We start from the raw sequence: 17,222 nt of genomic DNA on the forward strand, positions 1-17,222 counted from the left end.
GTAACTTCATCGCTATCAGTTAAACCTGAGAAGCTGTGGAATCAGTGATAGCTGAACAAAGATGGATGAAACTAAAAGCAGAGCCACATAAAGGACCCATTTGGAATGTGTTGGGTCTCCCAAACAAAAGAGTCAGCCTTACTCAAATGGGATACAATGGGTGTGGGGAGGGGGGTGCAGGAAGGGGGGCTGACACAAGACCTCATAGCTAGTTTCAGTATGCGTACAATGTGTAACAAATTGTAATTCAAGCATTAGTAAGAGTAGTTTGGATCTTGGTCAAAGTTAATTATTGATAAAGCACAGAGGTGGGAAACGAGATGAAATGAAACATAGAGGAGAGAAGGGTCTGGATACCAAATCAGTAAACAAAATGGCTATTAATAAACTATATGAACAAAAGTATTGGGACACACCTCTATCCTTGAATTCAAGTGTTCATATCAGACCCACTGCCACAAGTGTATAAAATCAAACACCTAGCCATGCAATCAGGCTTACAGACATTTGTGAAGATTGGGTCTTTCAGAAGAGCTCAATGAATTTAACCATGGTTCTGTTATAGGATGCCACTTTTGTAATAAGTCAGTTTGTGAAATTTCTTCCCTGCTAGATATATCACGGTCAACTGTAAGCGGTGTTATTGCAAAGTGGCAGCATAAAAAAGCGTTTAGTGGAAGCGCAGAAGGGGCAGTAGGTGTCAGTGGGCTAAGCCTCCTGTGCCTGTGATCAGAAGGGTCATCAGTTCAAGCCTGGCCTTGGCACATCTGTGGATCCTTGAGCAAGGCCAGGAAGAAGAAATGTGAAGTGACAAATCATGCTTTTCTGCCTGGCAAAAAGAGAATTTTCCCATGGGGATCAATAAAGTATCCATTATTATTATTTAGGAAAAACTGAAACTCAACCACAAAGCAGCAGACTGCAAAGTAACAATGCAGGATCATCAGTGCTAAGGTACATATAGCATAACAGTCATCAAAACTTTGAAACGTCCTCTGGCATTAGCCCCAGCACAAAAACTGTACAATGGGAAGCTGCAAATCACTGAACTATGGAGCAGAGGAATACGTGGAGTGAGAAATCACACTTCTCTGTCTAGCAATCTGGGGGATGAGTCTGGATTTAGGCAGATGCCAGGAGAATATTACCTGCCTGACTGATTTGTGCCAAGTTTTGTGGAGGAGGGGGGTTAATGGTACAGGTACGGGGCTGTTTTTCAGGGGTTGGGTTAGGCTTTAGTTCTAACCCTTAGCTCCAGTGGGGAACTCTTAATGTTTCAATATACCAAGACTTTCTGGCGACTTTTATGCACTATGACTCTCAGCACTGGCAACCGCGCTCTATGCTTCCAACTTTGTCGGAACTATTTCTGTTCTAGCATGACTGTGCCCCAATGCACAAAACCAACGTCCATAAAGCACATGGGGTCAAGTGAGTTTGGTGTGAAAGAACTTGACTGGCCCGCACCGAGCCCTGACCTTAACCCCATCAAACACCTTAGGGATGATTATGAGCCAGGCCTTTACAACCAACATCAGTGGCTGACCTCACAAATGCTTTTCTGGATGATTGGGCAAAAATTCCCACAGAATTTATACATTTTTGTAGAATTTCCAAATTCGTGACATTTGTAGAAAGCTTTCCTAGAAGAGTGGGAACCAACTCCATATTGATGCCTATGGATTTACTATGGGACGTCATAGAAGTTCCGGTAGGTGTAAGGGCCAGGTGTCCCAATACTTTTGTCCATAAAGAAAATTTGGACAGAAAATTATATACACAGATTACTAGAGAATGAGTGTCATATTATTTCAGAACCTCAGGCCTTCTTCTAAACTAACTTTAGTCTAATTTTCTAGTTCAACCCTGAACTCTCAATGTCTGGACTTCAGTAGGAGGTTCCTCAGAGTCCCTATTTTTAGGAGAACACAGACCCATGCCAGGTCAGTGTTAGTGAAGGCTGTCTGCTGACATGTAGGACTGGCAGGTCAGCAGTGACGTGCAGAGAGCCCATGGGTAAGTCTGGGATAGGGGTACCCCTGCGTCCCTGTTCCCTGTGGGTTCAGCACCATCCTGAATTAGAAAAGACATTAAGGAACCAGGCTTGTGAAGAGGTGGCTGCTGATTGAGTCTCAAAATCCATAACTGGTTTGAAAATGATATATAAAATCATTTGCACAATGGCTAAAGTAACCACCAGAAAGTTTGTCACACATCTACGTATGTCCTGACAGCATATAGTTACCCTTTGTAACCAGTCCAGGCACTGGATTCCTGAACTGGTTACAGTGGTGACACAGCAGCATAATGCGACCTTGATGTACAGTTGATACCTACCGACCACACACAAAAAGACAAATTCAGGGATATTAATGCTGTGAAAATATTAGCGCAACATGGAGTGTCATGTTCCGCTCGTTTGATCCTCTTGTATGCCACACCCCCTCATTTGCCTCATGTGGAATCCTCTTGTATCAACTGTTTCTAGTTGTGTTACTTGAGTCTGTGTATTTAAGTGAATTTCTGTGAGTGATTCCCAGTCCGGTCATTAACGTCATATCGTTTGCAAGTCCTCTGTGTACCTGATTGTGTTTCCCTGAATAAACCCGTGTTCACCTGACTCCCCGGATCTCCTGCTCCTGTTTCCCCACTCCGTGCCTGTGATTCGTGACATGGAGAATGCTATTAGTAGGAAATTCAGCCTCCAAAACAGTAGTGGTCTCCAGCAGGAGGATTTCGATCCCTTTGCCCCCTAGCCCAATATCTTTTCCTGGATATGAAACCGACCTCTCAGACCCCTTAAAATGTTTAAAGGGGAGACAGTCAGCCATCAAATGTAACTATCAGATCAGATTTCCCAAGCTATGCTGGATCTGGCCCACTCAACGTTCAACCAAGGTGGATCTGCTATACAGGACTTCCAAGGCTCTCTCTGAAGATGTTATGCTAGTTCTTGGAAGGACTCATTATGGATTTGAAGGTACATAGTTGATGTGACCAAAAAGAGTCCCCCCATTCAAGTATTCTAAGTATACCCTGATCCCCCTTGCCTGGGTCTCAGCCCCTATCCCACTTCCTCAGTGCCTCTGCACGCCTCTGAGTCTGTAGCACGTTTCATTGCTGTGCAGGTACCTCGAAAGCTGAGGCTTCCCCGTGGACAGGGGACGCGTTCGTATGGGCAGATTTCTGGAGCGGAAGAACTGGGTGTGATTGGCAGAGCCTCCAGTGCTGAGGAGGGCGGCAGCCCTGGCTTACTAACACAGTTTCTTAACAGGAGTTAACAAAAGATGGGTGAGAGACAATTCAGGAGCTATGTTTGCCTTCCCCCCCTTTACATCACTTCCCAAACCTCCCCCACCAGGCAATCATCTAGCATTGGGATTTGGTGTCACTAGTGTGTAATGCCCTGGTAACTCATGGCACCACACTGACGTTTGCTGTCCCTTACTGTCTGTAAGAATCTTGGCTGCACTTCACTCTGGAGCTTTCTGTGAGCCAAAAAATATCTTTGCCTATGCATGGTCTCTATTCTTCCATTGTTTCACATTAACTGTTGTGGTGACACTACAGGCTCACGAGTGTAAAATGTCACTGGTGTACAAACATGCCGAAACTGCTCAGGCCTACTTCGGCTTTCCTGACTCTAAGGTCATGTTTACTCAAAATCAGAAAAATAATCTCCTACATAATGTAATGTTTAAGGTAAGTGAAGGTGTCCTTGCAGGAATCTAACCGCTATAGGTGAAAAATGGAAAGATAAACTGTTTAACTAACTAGTCTATCTCATAAAGAATCCAATGCACAACAAAGTGAACCATTCCAGGCCTGCCTGGGGCCCATTCGGTACCCTAGGGATATGGGTAGGCACTGCCCCTAAATCTCAAGAACAGCGCCCTCTCCCTCAACTGATCAAAAGCATGGTGGCGGTTTGGGGGATGTTAAGAGACAGCTGTACCTAGACTGAGCAGAGAGAGCAGAGGAGATTAGTCGAGGCAGCGAGCGACAGGTGGCAGGGTCCCAAGGGGGCCGCCAGCCGTGAAGATGGGGGCACGGGGCAAACTGTGGAGGACAAGCAGAGTCAGCGAACCCATGCAAGAAGCAGAGGGTGAGCTGGGCAGCTCTTGGGGGTTCCAGGGCTAGCTGCTGCATGTGTGAGCTCAAGTCAAAAGTTGTGCTTAAAGAAATGGGGATTTATTAGTCAGGGGATCAAGGCACTGGCTATGGTGAATGCAAGGACAGTCTGAGCAAGGTTTTGAATATGGTGTAGTCCTTGACAACAGCTGGGAAGAATAGAAAGCTGGCCAGTCTCTCCATTGTTCCTGAAAAGGAAGAACAGCCAAAAGACACTGAGCAGCAAACAGAAGTAATTGTTTCTAAACTGAGCTGCAGCGACCCCTGATTGGATGCAAGTTGAAAGCGGCATTCAAGGAAGAAAGAAGTAAAAGTGCTCGATTGGTACAGATTTTCTGTAATGGCTACGTTTACATTAATGTTCACAACAGTGCTCGATTAAACTTTTTGGTCAGATCGGATTTACCTATCTTGGTGGTTCACAGTCCGTTAATGGCACACATGTGCACATTGATACATTTTAGCACAGCTTTTGCTCTCCTTCATTGTTGTTTCGCCCTGCTGCCAGTGCTGGCTGATGACAGTAGTGCTAAGGCAAGAAACCACATGAATTCTGACCATTCTAATTCATGTTGCATAGCCACGAATCGGATACATATCCGATCTAGGACCACATATGAAAGTGACTCAATCTGATTTGAAAAGTTCAGAGTCATGTCTTCACATGACTTTTAAAACATCATATCTTTGTCACATTAAAGCAAAAAAATCAGATCACAGAATCACTTCAGTCTGGTAATGTGAACGTAGCCATCATTTATCTCCTGTCTACTCTCATCTCTCAGCTCTATGCTCATACTGGCCAAAACCACAACGTTGGGAAAATCTGGCACAGACACACTGAGTATAAATCAGTTTGGTCTTCCAGTCTTGCAAGTGACAGGCTGTGCTTGCAATTAGTGATGGGAGAGGTGAAAGTGGACAGTCAAAGATTTTGCTGGAGAAACACATCTTTGTGCAAATGACAGAGTTGGGTATTGATCAATAAGTTAATGGTGCTGGATGACAGGCACAGGTGGATACCACCCTGCAACAGACGGGCTCTCTGTTCTGACACAGCGATGGACACAGTACTGCAGGCCTCATTATGCAGTCTGGGGGACAAGCTGCAGTTACAGTCTCCTCACCTGAATGTGTGCAAATTCAGCTGTGTACATCAAAGCCCTTCTCATAACTCACCTTTTTCTCAGTGAAAATCCAGTTCAGATTGCACACATGGGCTATAATTGTGTACTGTGGGTTTTCAAGGTAATGAAAATAAGTATTTTCCATATGATAGGAAGAGTCAGGCTGGTATTGTCATGTTTACCATAATCGTAATGATATCTCAGAGTATATCAGAACATAACATGACTTCAACAGTGAAGGACAATATATAAAACATGCAAAGTCATGGACTCCAAATACCGGTAAAACATTTTCATAGATGTTCAAAGAAGACTGTTGAAGGTCACACTCAAGCCACATAGCATTACCTCTCTGGGGTGGAGGCTACAGGAGCAGCCACCGCAGTCTGGGCGATAGGGGGTGATGCCAGAACCTGATGGGTCAGGCTTTGTGTCTCATGGACAGGCTGATTGGGTGAAGCAGCAACAGGCAGAGAAGCAGGAGTAGGGCTTGTGGAGACTGCAGCATGCTCAACAGGAGTACTAGACGAGAGGTTAGGTCCGGCAGAATAGAGAAATGAACATCTTGAAGCAACTATATACACATTCAGCAAACCCAGTGTGTGTGTGTGTGTGTGTGTGTGTGTGAGGTGTGTGTGTGTGTGTGTGTGAGTATATACTATATAATATTACTGTGTTAGAGAGTTATGGCAGTCTCCACAAGTAACTCAGCAAGGCATTCCTCTCAATGTCATGCAAAAATATTTAATACTGTGCGCCCAATGCAAGGATAATCATCAAGAACAGACTGGATATAGCAGGTCAGAGACTGATACAGATCATTTCAGCCCACTCTAAAGGCACAAAGTCCAGGATGTGCAGGGAACATCAAAGAGAACCTTATAAATGAACCTCTATCCCAGTCATGTGGTCCGGTCTTATGGTAGAAGAGTTTAGTTATGGGAAAAAAAATGGTTTTATGAGTATAGTACAGTAAGGAAAAACTTTATCAACCGTATAGTTCGAACAGGTGAACACTGGGTAAAGACCTGTATCCATATGACAATTTCCTTCAAGTAAAACTCTTACCTTTCATCTACTGAATAAAGTAAAAAATTGAAGACTATACGACTTTCATCATCACATATATCAGGAACCAATGACCTCCTTCAAATCCAGCATGGAGAATACTGATGGCAAACCATGAATATCAATCATATCCCATAAAAATGCCTCCAACAATGTAGCAATCTTGAGTCTTATTGGATAGACAAGTCAATTGCCTCTCTCTCTTCTACCCTTTCCTCCTTCTCCAGGAACAGCTCAGGTAGAACGGAGGACATGGTAGCACCTGTCATCTAATAGCAGGCCTGTTGAAGAATCTCACCCTTTAGGATGCCCCTGCCGACCTTCTGAGCATGGGACACAACTCAACATTATGTTACTACTCTATCCAGTACATGTGACAGCACACCAGCATTGAGGCTGAATGCACGAGGTTCTGAAGAGCATGACACACACACAACCTGCTACCTGAGTAACCACAGGACTGACCCCTGATTCTTTCCTGCTTCAGGATAGAATGCCAGCCTGCACATGTATTTCCAAGCTCTCAAAAGCAGAATCCTGGTGAACCTACAGCTTGGTTTTTCTTGTTAAATTAACAATTCAAATATGTGTTCATATATTCTTTGCAGGTACATAAGCTATGAATTGTGCTACAAACACAACCACAATCTGTTGGACAGGATGTCCATCTGGACAGCACGCTCCATAGCACAGGTGCTCACCAGAAGAGAACGTCAAAAGACAGATCTAACAGTTATTAGGTTGAAGTTCTGCAGGTCTGAAGACCCATCAGGAACACCCATTCCATCAAATACCAGCCGAAAAAAAAGTGTTTTTTGTGGCCTATAAACCGAATTAGGTAACACTTCACTTGAGGGAGCATAAATAATGTTAGTAGCACACTCTTACTTAATGTATTAATTAACTAGAAACTAAGTGTTACTTCCGTAATGATCCCATGTTCATTCATCATTAATCAATCATAATGGTTCATGTATTTCATGCAGGTACTATATTTATTCATGATTTGTACTTGAATAGCAACTGAGTTACTAAGTTACCTTTGCCCCATCAAGTAAAGTGTGGACTATAGGGTAGTTAGCATATTAGCAAGAAAAAGTGTTTAACCAAATAAAGCTATACACTTACTGCTTACACAGTGACATATCCAGTACTTAACCAAGTAAAAGAGTACTGTGAGTACAGGTATTAGTTAAATGAAGTAAAAATTACCAAAACAGAGATCTTACACAAAGAAAGAAAAATTTTAAAAGAGACAGAATGTGAAAGGGGCAAGGAAGTTAGCAGTAGAGTGCGTACGCCCAGCATACTAGTTTTTTGTACTGGCATAAACCCTTAAAATGATGTTGGATAACACCTTAGGAACATTTCAAGTTACGAATTTCCGTTTCTAACGTATCTCATTCATAAGTAGAGGAGCGTCTGTATATGATATTTGGAGAAACAAGTAAGTGGCTAAGTTGCAATAGAGGGGCAAAGATGGGGTGGAGTTGACATTTACATTTATTTGTTTAGCAGTTGCTTTTGTCCAAACGGACATATAAATGATGAGTAAATATAACTGATTTTGCACACACCTTATGACGCAACTTGGACACATTACCAGAGATGTTTATGAAAACTTGTCATGCTGAAATCAAAGTGAAGATGCAGCTGGTAACCTTGTGTATGCAATAGTTAATCAAACGGAATGAGGAGTTTAATCCTTCAGCTACATCCTCACCTCTCCTTCCAGATTTAAATTGACATTACAGATTTAAGCATTTTTTCACGAACGTGAAAAGCAGACCACAGAAACAGCCGCTGATTACTTTCTGACTAGGGCCTTCTTGTTATCCCCAGGTCCAAGTCTATGACCAGGGCTGACAGACCTTTTGCCCATTTGACATTACATCAGCCAGCAAGTGTGGACTGGCGTCCGAACATTTTTTCTTTTAGTTTGGAGAGACATTTTATTGACATTTGAGTGTTTTGTTTTATTACATGTGAAGTGCTTTGTGACATTTGTTCTTGAAAGGTGCTATACAGGCAGTCCCCAGGCTAAGAACATCCAACTTACGGACAACTCCGAATGGACTGCTATAAGGCTTATTATGTAAAAAACGTGGGCTTGTGATAATGAACACATGGAACTACTATGTGACGCTCAAGAAAACGCAGCTTCGGGGATTTGTCAGCTCGAGGTACATTACAGTAAGGCCTGTTACAATACAGTACAGTACCATGTGTAGTTCCTTTTATCATTACAGTATAATATTTATTGTTATGTACTGTATTATGATTTTCTGACTTACCCACAAATTCGGCTTAAAAACAGACTTAAGGGACGGATCTCATTTGCTGGAGACTGCCTGTATACGTGAACTACTTACTCATGCCAAGAAAACAGAGATTTAACAAAAGGACACATTTGATCAGTATGTGAGGTTTCAACCACACGAGGAGCTTATTAGGTTTCTTTTTAATCTTTCTCCCCTCTCTCATGGCGTAACTCCTCAGATGTAGCCTTTTTCTGCCCTTCTGCATGATGACAGAAGTAAGAGTCATATGCTCTGAGTGTGTGATTTAGCTTGTAGTGATAATATATAAAATGTGTCACATCATTTTAGATTTTAATCATTGATGTTTAATTTGTTGCTTTAAAAAAAAAGAAAATAACAGCTACAGAATAATATCTGATTTAGTCATTTTCAGTGACGATGGTGTTTCTCTCATTGAGGTGGAGGCACCACAAGTTTACTAGAGCGGTTATTTAGGGGAACAGTTGCCCTGACACACCATCAAGGGCATCGTCCAGTGTTATTACCTTCTCTTTTGTTAGCTGGGCATAGCAATCTAGGTAAAGTGGAGGCTAGGGGGTGGGGTCTAAGACTTTTGGGAGGCTGCTAGGGATCCACCCCCGGCTGACTAGTGCTGTAAATCCACTGACACAGGAGACCCCCAAGTCAAGGCTGCTGCAGCTACTGCTAGCTGCCTACCTGGATCGCCTGGGTAATTTTTCATATACGTCTTGTTCTGAGAAATAAAAAGAAAGGGAGTGAAGGAGATCTCAGCTATTTGAAAATCGCTACTGTGTATCTACTGCTGTGTACACTTAGCTACTGCTACATATACACAGTAAGTGCGGATGATATTAGAATAAATAAAAAGTGGGCTAATTGCAGTGCATGCTGAGTAGACTTACCGAGCTCAGTTCCTGTCATGTGGGCGAGAATGCGGAAACACTTGGACTGTGGGTGGGTGGCGCGCCTGCTCCTCTCCACTGCGTCAGTGTCCTTGTTCTCGGCCTGCAGCACGGCCTGATACACTGGAGAGGTACTGTCTACAAGAGGCTCTCTAACAGGGAGGATACTGCAACCACAGAGAGTGTCGCACCATGTCAGGGGCATAGAGGCTTCCGTTGAGGGGGCTGGGAGTTTGGTGGGGTGGGGGTGGGGGATGGGTCAGTGGAGTGGCTGAGACTAAAATCATACCCCACCGTGAGTGACACTCACACCTATCTATAGTCCTGTGATATCCTGTGAGTCAATAATTGGTATCGAGATTAAATTAATTGACGTAACAAGGACAAAGAGCACCGTGCAGCAGAAACCAATAATCTGATCCCTAGATGTTGTCAGTTACATTAGATAGAAAATAACTTCTGTAATTCAAGATCTCGTTCTTTTTCTTTATTTTTTTTCTTTTATTTCATATGGGTCCCCATGGTACATTACTTCTGAAATACAGAACAAATGAGGAGATACTCCGTCCTTCCTGTGTTATAATGATGAGGGTGAGACACCCAACACGATATTGTTATCCTCTAATTACTTATGTTTCACACACACAAACACACACACACACACACACACACACACACAGACACAGTCCTTTAACAGAAGGATGACAAAGGCTCAGAACATTTCTTTTGGTTGGTATGGTATGGTACATACCTTTGGTTCTTGGTACACCATGCAAAAATGACACTTTGTATTGTCTGATTGACGCACAAATGCCGTTGAAAACTGTCAAGTGACTCCCATGTAGCGGTCTAGTAGTTATTGGGTAACATTTACTACAATCATTGCAATGCTACTGCTGGTGTGAAAAGGTCCTGCTGTAAAAAGGACCTAACAGTGCCTGCTAATATCTCTTTTTACATACTTTTTACAAAATTCCCAGCTCCAGTTAAAAAACCTGGTTATGTCAAAGATCACAGTGGAAAACTGGGTGCGGAAAATGAACGACTGCAGCAGTCGGTCACTAGAAAACCCTAGGAGACTCTGAACATTTCATAAGATCCAGAAAGTAGAGAAGAAGAGTGACCATGGCAACACAGGTCATATGCTGCTTGGAGACACCGTGGATATCAGAGTAAATGGAGGCTGAGTGACTGTCTATGAATCTACCTGTCACGTCCAACAATTCCACTCTGTGATGATGTCACTGCATTGGGGGATGGCGGGTGCAATACCATGCCAGTCATCTGGCCTCACATTGGACATAAATGCCATGATGCCAAGGACGCCAATGTTGAGGACACCAGGAGCAGACTATCAAGACCACAAATGGTGTTGAATAAAGCAAATGCAAAAACGAGGTTAGCAAGATGCGAGGGTGGGGGGGTTTACAGGCAGAAGTGATGGGGGGCAACAAGAGGAGCCTGACTGTCCAGGTTTGCCCTCAACTCCAGACGACGACCAGACTACTTACACAAAGGGGGGGTTGGCAACTGGGACGTCACTGCTGAAATAAAAGTCGCCACAATTTGTACAAATGGCCAGTCCCCCAGCACATTGTATGGAGCAAGCAGCATGGCATGGGTAAGATGGAAGGGTGTGGAAGGAGTAAAAAGAGAAGAAGCAGACATGAGCAGTGTGGGACCCCGGAAAACATATACACTTCTCCTGAAAACATTGTATAAAATGATCCAGTACATAAAGAATCATCTCAAGACTAACCAATGTCATTTCTGATACCCTACGTCATACACTAACTTTAAGCACCAGTAACTACTGGTTAAGAGATAACCAAACAAAACCATGCTCAACAGAAGTAGTGTGTGGTTTTCAAACAGCCCACACCCAGGTGAAGTCATTAACAAAGAAAAAAGCAACGACACTGACAATGACTGTCACTGCACGGCACTATCTATATTCCTGATGTACAGGCTCTCTGTCCACACCCTAGTACAGGAATGCAGCAGAAAAAGACAGAAAGGACAATGAATGAAGGAGCCTGTGTGAGGCTTTCAGGTGCCCAGGATAACGCCACCTAGTCTATGTCAAGCCCATTCTGACTAGAAGAGTCAGCAGGCATGCAAGCTTGAGGGCTGAAGGTGAGGGTGGATGTCTCAAGGACACATGAGTAGGCTGTCTTACCTGGACAGGTCACTGCCCCTGGCTTGGGACTGACCAGCTATGGCGTCCATGATGGCATCCTGGGAGTACATGCTAATGGGGGTGTTGTACTGAGCATGTATTATGGTGGCCTTGCCCCCTGGAGCCTTGACCTCAATTGGCTTGTGCGTAGACAGGGTGGAGTCTTTCAGCACACTTGGGTTGAAGCTGGAAGCATACTCATTGCTGTTGGTGGTAGCAGGAAGCACGGGGGTGCAAAACAGGCAGGATAGAGGCAGAGAGATTGTGAGGCCCACGTTTGTGAGACAGTGGCAGGTGTTAGTGGACACCAAGGTCACCTGAGACTAATAGAAACACCAAATGATGTTCAGACCGTGTGACATGAGCAAAGCAATATAAATGACCCATGTGTCAGTGTCTAGAATGACGACATAAAAGTGACATGAAGCGATCCTTAAACTGAACCTGAGCGAGGTGTGTGATCAAACAATCTCTACCTGCATGCGGAACCAGAGCCTTACCCATCGCCATGGATACCTGGTTTCCGGATTCTCACCAGGCATTTCTATGCTGCACATACATGCATCACTTCCTGTCCCAATGAGTGCATCTGAGCCCCCAGTGGGTCACCCAGGCCGGGTGCACGGGAGAGGGGACGACGCAGAGCTGCCAGCCCAGAACTAACGGGCATGCAATGTGAGAATGGCAAAAATCCCAAACATGCTGGAGTTTTCTCACTGGCGTTCACATGCACGAAGGTACTTAAATAGCAAAGAACACCCCCAGCATTGGGAATAACATGCCATTCTCTTATGCAAAGGAAAGGCGCCTGAAAATGGATGTAAGAAGGGGCAATGGCCCAGAACAGCCCTCCCGGCACAGCATGCTGCTCAGAGCTCAACATGCCAAAACACAACCACGCTCCCGGGGAGGGTACTAACTTGGTAGTGGTGTTCATGACCTGGGCCAGTGGAGGGAGACAGAGAGAGACAGAGATAGAAGCCAGGGTTAACAACACAGTACCCCACTGATGGAAGTAACCGAAGAAGAGGAGGACTGTACAGATGGCAATGGGAGGAAGACCAAGGTTGTGTTGAAGTCTGTTGGACATCAGAACATCTACACTAATTTATTTAGCAAATTCTTTTATTGAAAGCTCCAAGATGTGGTGGGTGCAACCAAAAAGCACTGGCACTGATACCACTGTGTCCCACAAGCCTGCAGGAGGGGGCATGGGAAGTGCATATGGCCAGATAAGTGGAAGGAAAAGGGGGAGGGGAGGCATGGGAGAGAGGCATGTGTGCTGGAGAAGAGAAGAGGGGAGGAAAGTGAGTGCAGAGCTCAGCAGAGCCTGAAAATGGGCATGTTTACCTTCTAAAAGGGCCACCAGCACCAGCAAGCTTGCCCCACTAATACTGTACCAAGAAAGCGGACTGTTATCAGCACCAAAGATCCATACCAAGCCTCTCTGTTTGGCCATATCTCCCTTCCGGTGGTATAAGACTTTGCTTAAAGAGGCTAAATGAATCCATGGAGACCGGAGACCAAAAGGGATAAACTTGAGAACAGAGAGGTGTTCCAAGACTGAAAAGCAAGACATTTGCTTTACTGCTCCTTCCTTTACTGCTCCTTAGGTTCTCTTAAGGCGGTGCCTCATTTCATCATCTCAGACACTAAAACAAGGAGCCACTTGGCCCTTCGTATTACCTGGAGAGAGGGTACCCGGTGCCCTTCTCCCCAACCCCCCCACCCCTATCAGCTATACCTTACAGTATACATCATAAAGCACCAGGACCAGACTGTAACACAAGATGTCAGTCTGAGACTCAGCTGGCAGGCCAAAGAATGCGAGTTTGAATTTCTGAACCTTGAGTCATCCTTCTGTTAAAGACGAGGCCACACATACCCCTCCCGTCTCACTACATACCCCGCGGGAATCCCAGCGGCAAAGCCGCTCCCTTTGAGGCTTCCCTGGAGCACTGCCATCTCCCTCAGTATCTCTGCTGAGTATAGCCCAATGGGAGTGTTATACTGCTTCTTTTGGCTAGGGGGTGCCTTGCTGATTGCACCTGATGAGCCAGACCCTTGGGAACTCTTTGAGGGAGACCTGGCACCAGCACTGGTGACCACTGTGTCAAAGGTCTGGGTGACTTCCTGCTTTCTGTAGGCCCCATTGATTAGGCCTTCCAGCTCCTTGGGGCGAAAACAAAAGTGTAAGGCAGATGAGCTGGAGGAGTGGGGATTAGAGCAGAAAGAGCACCAGCTGTAAAATTATTACCATTCAAGTATCACGATGTAAAATCGTAGTATTTCCCTTTTTCCTCTAGCTGGACAGGCACTCCTGATAAGCCACTATGGGAAGCCAAACAATCACACAAGCCATGAAGGGCATAGTCTCTGTAATCATCTCTGTTCAAAGGAGCCCCTTTGCTCTTTTATGGCTCTTCCTATCTCAGAAGTGACCTGTGTGGGAATAGGGAGCTCCTGTAGTCGGGGATTTTGGGTGCTCAACTCCAAGTAAGCCTTTACTATTCTTCTCCTGGCCCGTAAAGCGGTTTAGCTACTCACTCTTAGTGATTTATGTGGTTATGGTCCTTTTAATCTGAAAGGGGAATTCTGGTTTTACTGCTTCTGAGGAGGTCCGAATGGGTTATGGCATTGTGATTGTAAGGAATCCACTTGATCTCATTTCAGCAAAACGGTGGTTTATTGAACAGTAAAAAATAATATAATGTAATACAGTGTAGACACCGGGTATTGAAAGGCAGCTGAAATATAAATTAAGGACAGTTCTTCACCCCCCTTCACACCTCAAAAGACCCTCCCCAACAAGGTACTGTGCGTAGGTGTTGTGAGTCAATTTGCATATAAAGACTGACCTCCTGGACAGGATGGAGACTTTCTGATGATTGTAATTCATTTACTTCCTTATCTCCCTAGTGGTGCTGACTGGAACCCCCATTCTCTCCCTAACTTCCCCATGATCATAAATTGCTAACACTGTCTGTATTCAAATGACCAACCAAGAACACTTGGGCTTTACTTTACTACTTTTCCTTACATGACCGTACTTGGTGTGGAAAGAATTCCCGGAGAGCAAAGCGGGGTCACACCTACCTTCTCATGCGGGATGATAGGTATGTAGGTGTCCATTGGCATTGGAACGGGACGTTTTGGCCTGTGGATGACAGAAGGCAAACTGAATTATTCAGGAGTATGTAACGACAACTGGTGTGAGTTTTTAAACAGCCCTTACTGTAGGAAGCATCCTGCCCCCCTCATTAAGTGGTGGGCTCTCAATTAATTCACATACTCAAACACACAGTCCTCCCAGAAGGGAGACATACAGTTTCAGCTGAAAAAACAGCAGAGCTCATTAGCATTCAAAGCAAAATCATAACAAAAAGAAGGAGGAAAGTTCCCGGACAGCTGTGGCACTTTTCCACTGCACCAGATGTCATACTTTTGGTACTTTACCATTTTCGATTGACTGCTGTTCGAGTACCAATACCAGAAGTTCTAGTACTTAAAGGGTGTTTTTCCACCGTACCAGGTACTGTACTTTTGGTCCTTTATGAAAGGGTCAGTACCAATTTTAATTCAACTGGAAAACCATCACCTTAGAGTACCATACTTTTGGCATTTTCTTACAGTACCAAAAGTACAGTACCTGGTGCAGTGGAAAAGCACCCTAAGACCATTATTACAGTAGTTCTCTCCCACCAGGATCACAGCCACAAACCAACAGATTTATCCGGGTATCTTTAAATGTACTACATCCCACAGCTGTCCCTCTTACCCTCTGTTACACTGCTGGAATGAACCAGAATGACTGTAAACTGACATTAATGGGCTACAGGGTAGAAAAGTAAAAACAGTGGATATTTTACTACCTGCTTTGGATGATGGTGTTCAAGCCTCACAACCAATTATGCCAAAATCCCCAATGTCAATATATAAAACCAGGTCAGCTGGAGTTGCTAATTGGAAAATGACGTGAAAATCAAAATTCAAATTCCCCAGGTCTGGCTCTAATGTGGCAGCATAGGTGGGTCTGGGTTATCCTGGGCATGCCCACCTATTCAGCATGCACAGTAAGCAACAAAATATGATAACATGATTGTTTCTGACAGGTACGCGTGTGTGTGGTTAGATCAATAGGAGGAGATGTGCTGCCGAGAGGCAACTAGATTTTTTTTCTCTTTGTTCATTTGGCCTTAGTAATGCTAGAGGTCATTTAAAAACTTGTAAAAATATGCAGTTCAGTCTGTAGTGTGATTTTGTCACTGTTATAGCGGGGCATGGCACAGGCAGGAAAGAAGCTACTAATAATATAATAATAGATACTTTATTGATCTCCTTGGGGAAATTCTCTTTACATGTCCCCCAACTCTGTGAGTGAGAGCAAGCTGGCTGCAAAAGGCAGGCACCCACAGCGGCACCCAGGGGTTAAGGGTCTTCCTCCAGGACCCAAAAATCTGCTGAGGTCAGGCTTGGACCAGCGACCTTCTGATCACAAGCACACACTGTCCCCACGGAGCAGTTCCAATACAACAGGGGTATTCTGAAGATACTCAACATGCCAGGATACACAAAATATAGGATCACGAGGAGTCAGAAAGAAAGAGGGAAAGAAAGGAATGAACTAACCATGGGATAAACACAACTAAGAATCTAAGCAAACATGGGGACCTGGACTTGGCAATAAGCAGAGTGACAACATTAAGTTGTCAAACAAACATGCTATAACATAGCCTATGATAGACTAAAGAACAGAGCATAAGCAGGCACTTAAATACACACAGACAACCGAGCTAATGAGAGGGTAGGTGTGGAACATAAAACAAGTAACCAAACAGCAAAAAGGCACTTGGCAACAAGCAACAGGTGAAGTAACTTACAATTAATAAGCACAGAACTCGGGAACTTTAACAAACACCGAAATTTAGAAACATTAACCACACATTGAGAATTACCATGCTAGGATAATTAACAAGGAACAAAAATACAAACAGAACCAGATGAGAACAAGGCAGAAGCAGGGCAAACCTTAGACGAAACGGCGATATATAATAACAAATGGTGGGGAAAGACAAAAACCAATAAATACAAACAAACAGGTGAGGTCTCTGGCCAGCGTCAAACCCACAAGCAGAGGGTTTCAGCCTCTGAACCACTCTCTCAACCCATACAGCTATGCAGTGGTCCAGGGAGCTGGGAAAACACACTAGGGCTGAAGGGCTATGAGACAGAGAGATGAAAGGTAGGATGACCAGCGACGCCTGCTGGCCAACCAGTGAAGAGACACAAAGGGCATGGTCAGGCGAGCTCTAAGCCTAACAGCCAAGTGAATTGCTATGGGACTGGCCCACCTGATTTTCTAATCCATTCTATGATTTCTGGCTCTGCTATTGGTCTGGCTTGATCCCCAACATCATTACAGACCCACCAATATCAGACATTCAGCAATGAGGCTTGAGGAATATTACACAGGAAGTCTCAGGCAGAATGACACAAGGACCAGACTCACTAGGGGCAGCATACAGCCAAAGTG

The 17,222-nt window shown here is 44.4% G+C and overlaps 1 protein-coding gene across 11 annotated transcripts in view; it reads right to left on the reverse strand.

The window, feature by feature from the left end:
- Positions 1 to 17,222, reverse strand: part of LOC125738745 (LIM domain-binding protein 3-like) — a 42,544-nt gene that overhangs the window by 11,838 nt on the left and 13,484 nt on the right. For 2 of the 11 annotated variants that reach the window (XM_049008011.1, XM_049008006.1), the window contains exons 3-7: positions 14,786 to 14,846; positions 13,596 to 13,861; positions 9,511 to 9,677; positions 9,305 to 9,341; positions 5,607 to 5,780 (exon numbers count right to left, since the gene is read on the reverse strand). In XM_049008011.1, coding sequence (XP_048863968.1) covers positions 5,607 to 5,780; positions 9,305 to 9,341; positions 9,511 to 9,677; positions 13,596 to 13,861; positions 14,786 to 14,846 — 705 coding nt within the window. Of the gene's footprint in view, positions 1 to 5,606; positions 5,781 to 9,304; positions 9,342 to 9,510; positions 9,678 to 11,021; positions 11,055 to 11,689; positions 11,894 to 12,609; positions 12,630 to 13,595; positions 13,862 to 14,785; positions 14,847 to 17,222 lie in introns of all 11 variants that reach the window. The other 9 variants (XM_049008017.1, XM_049008014.1, XM_049008013.1 and 6 more) reach the window with 7 other exon arrangements.

The sequence above is a fragment of the Brienomyrus brachyistius genome, chromosome 3 (genome assembly GCF_023856365.1).
Source record: "Brienomyrus brachyistius isolate T26 chromosome 3, BBRACH_0.4, whole genome shotgun sequence".
Taxonomy (NCBI): Eukaryota; Metazoa; Chordata; class Actinopteri; order Osteoglossiformes; family Mormyridae; genus Brienomyrus; species Brienomyrus brachyistius.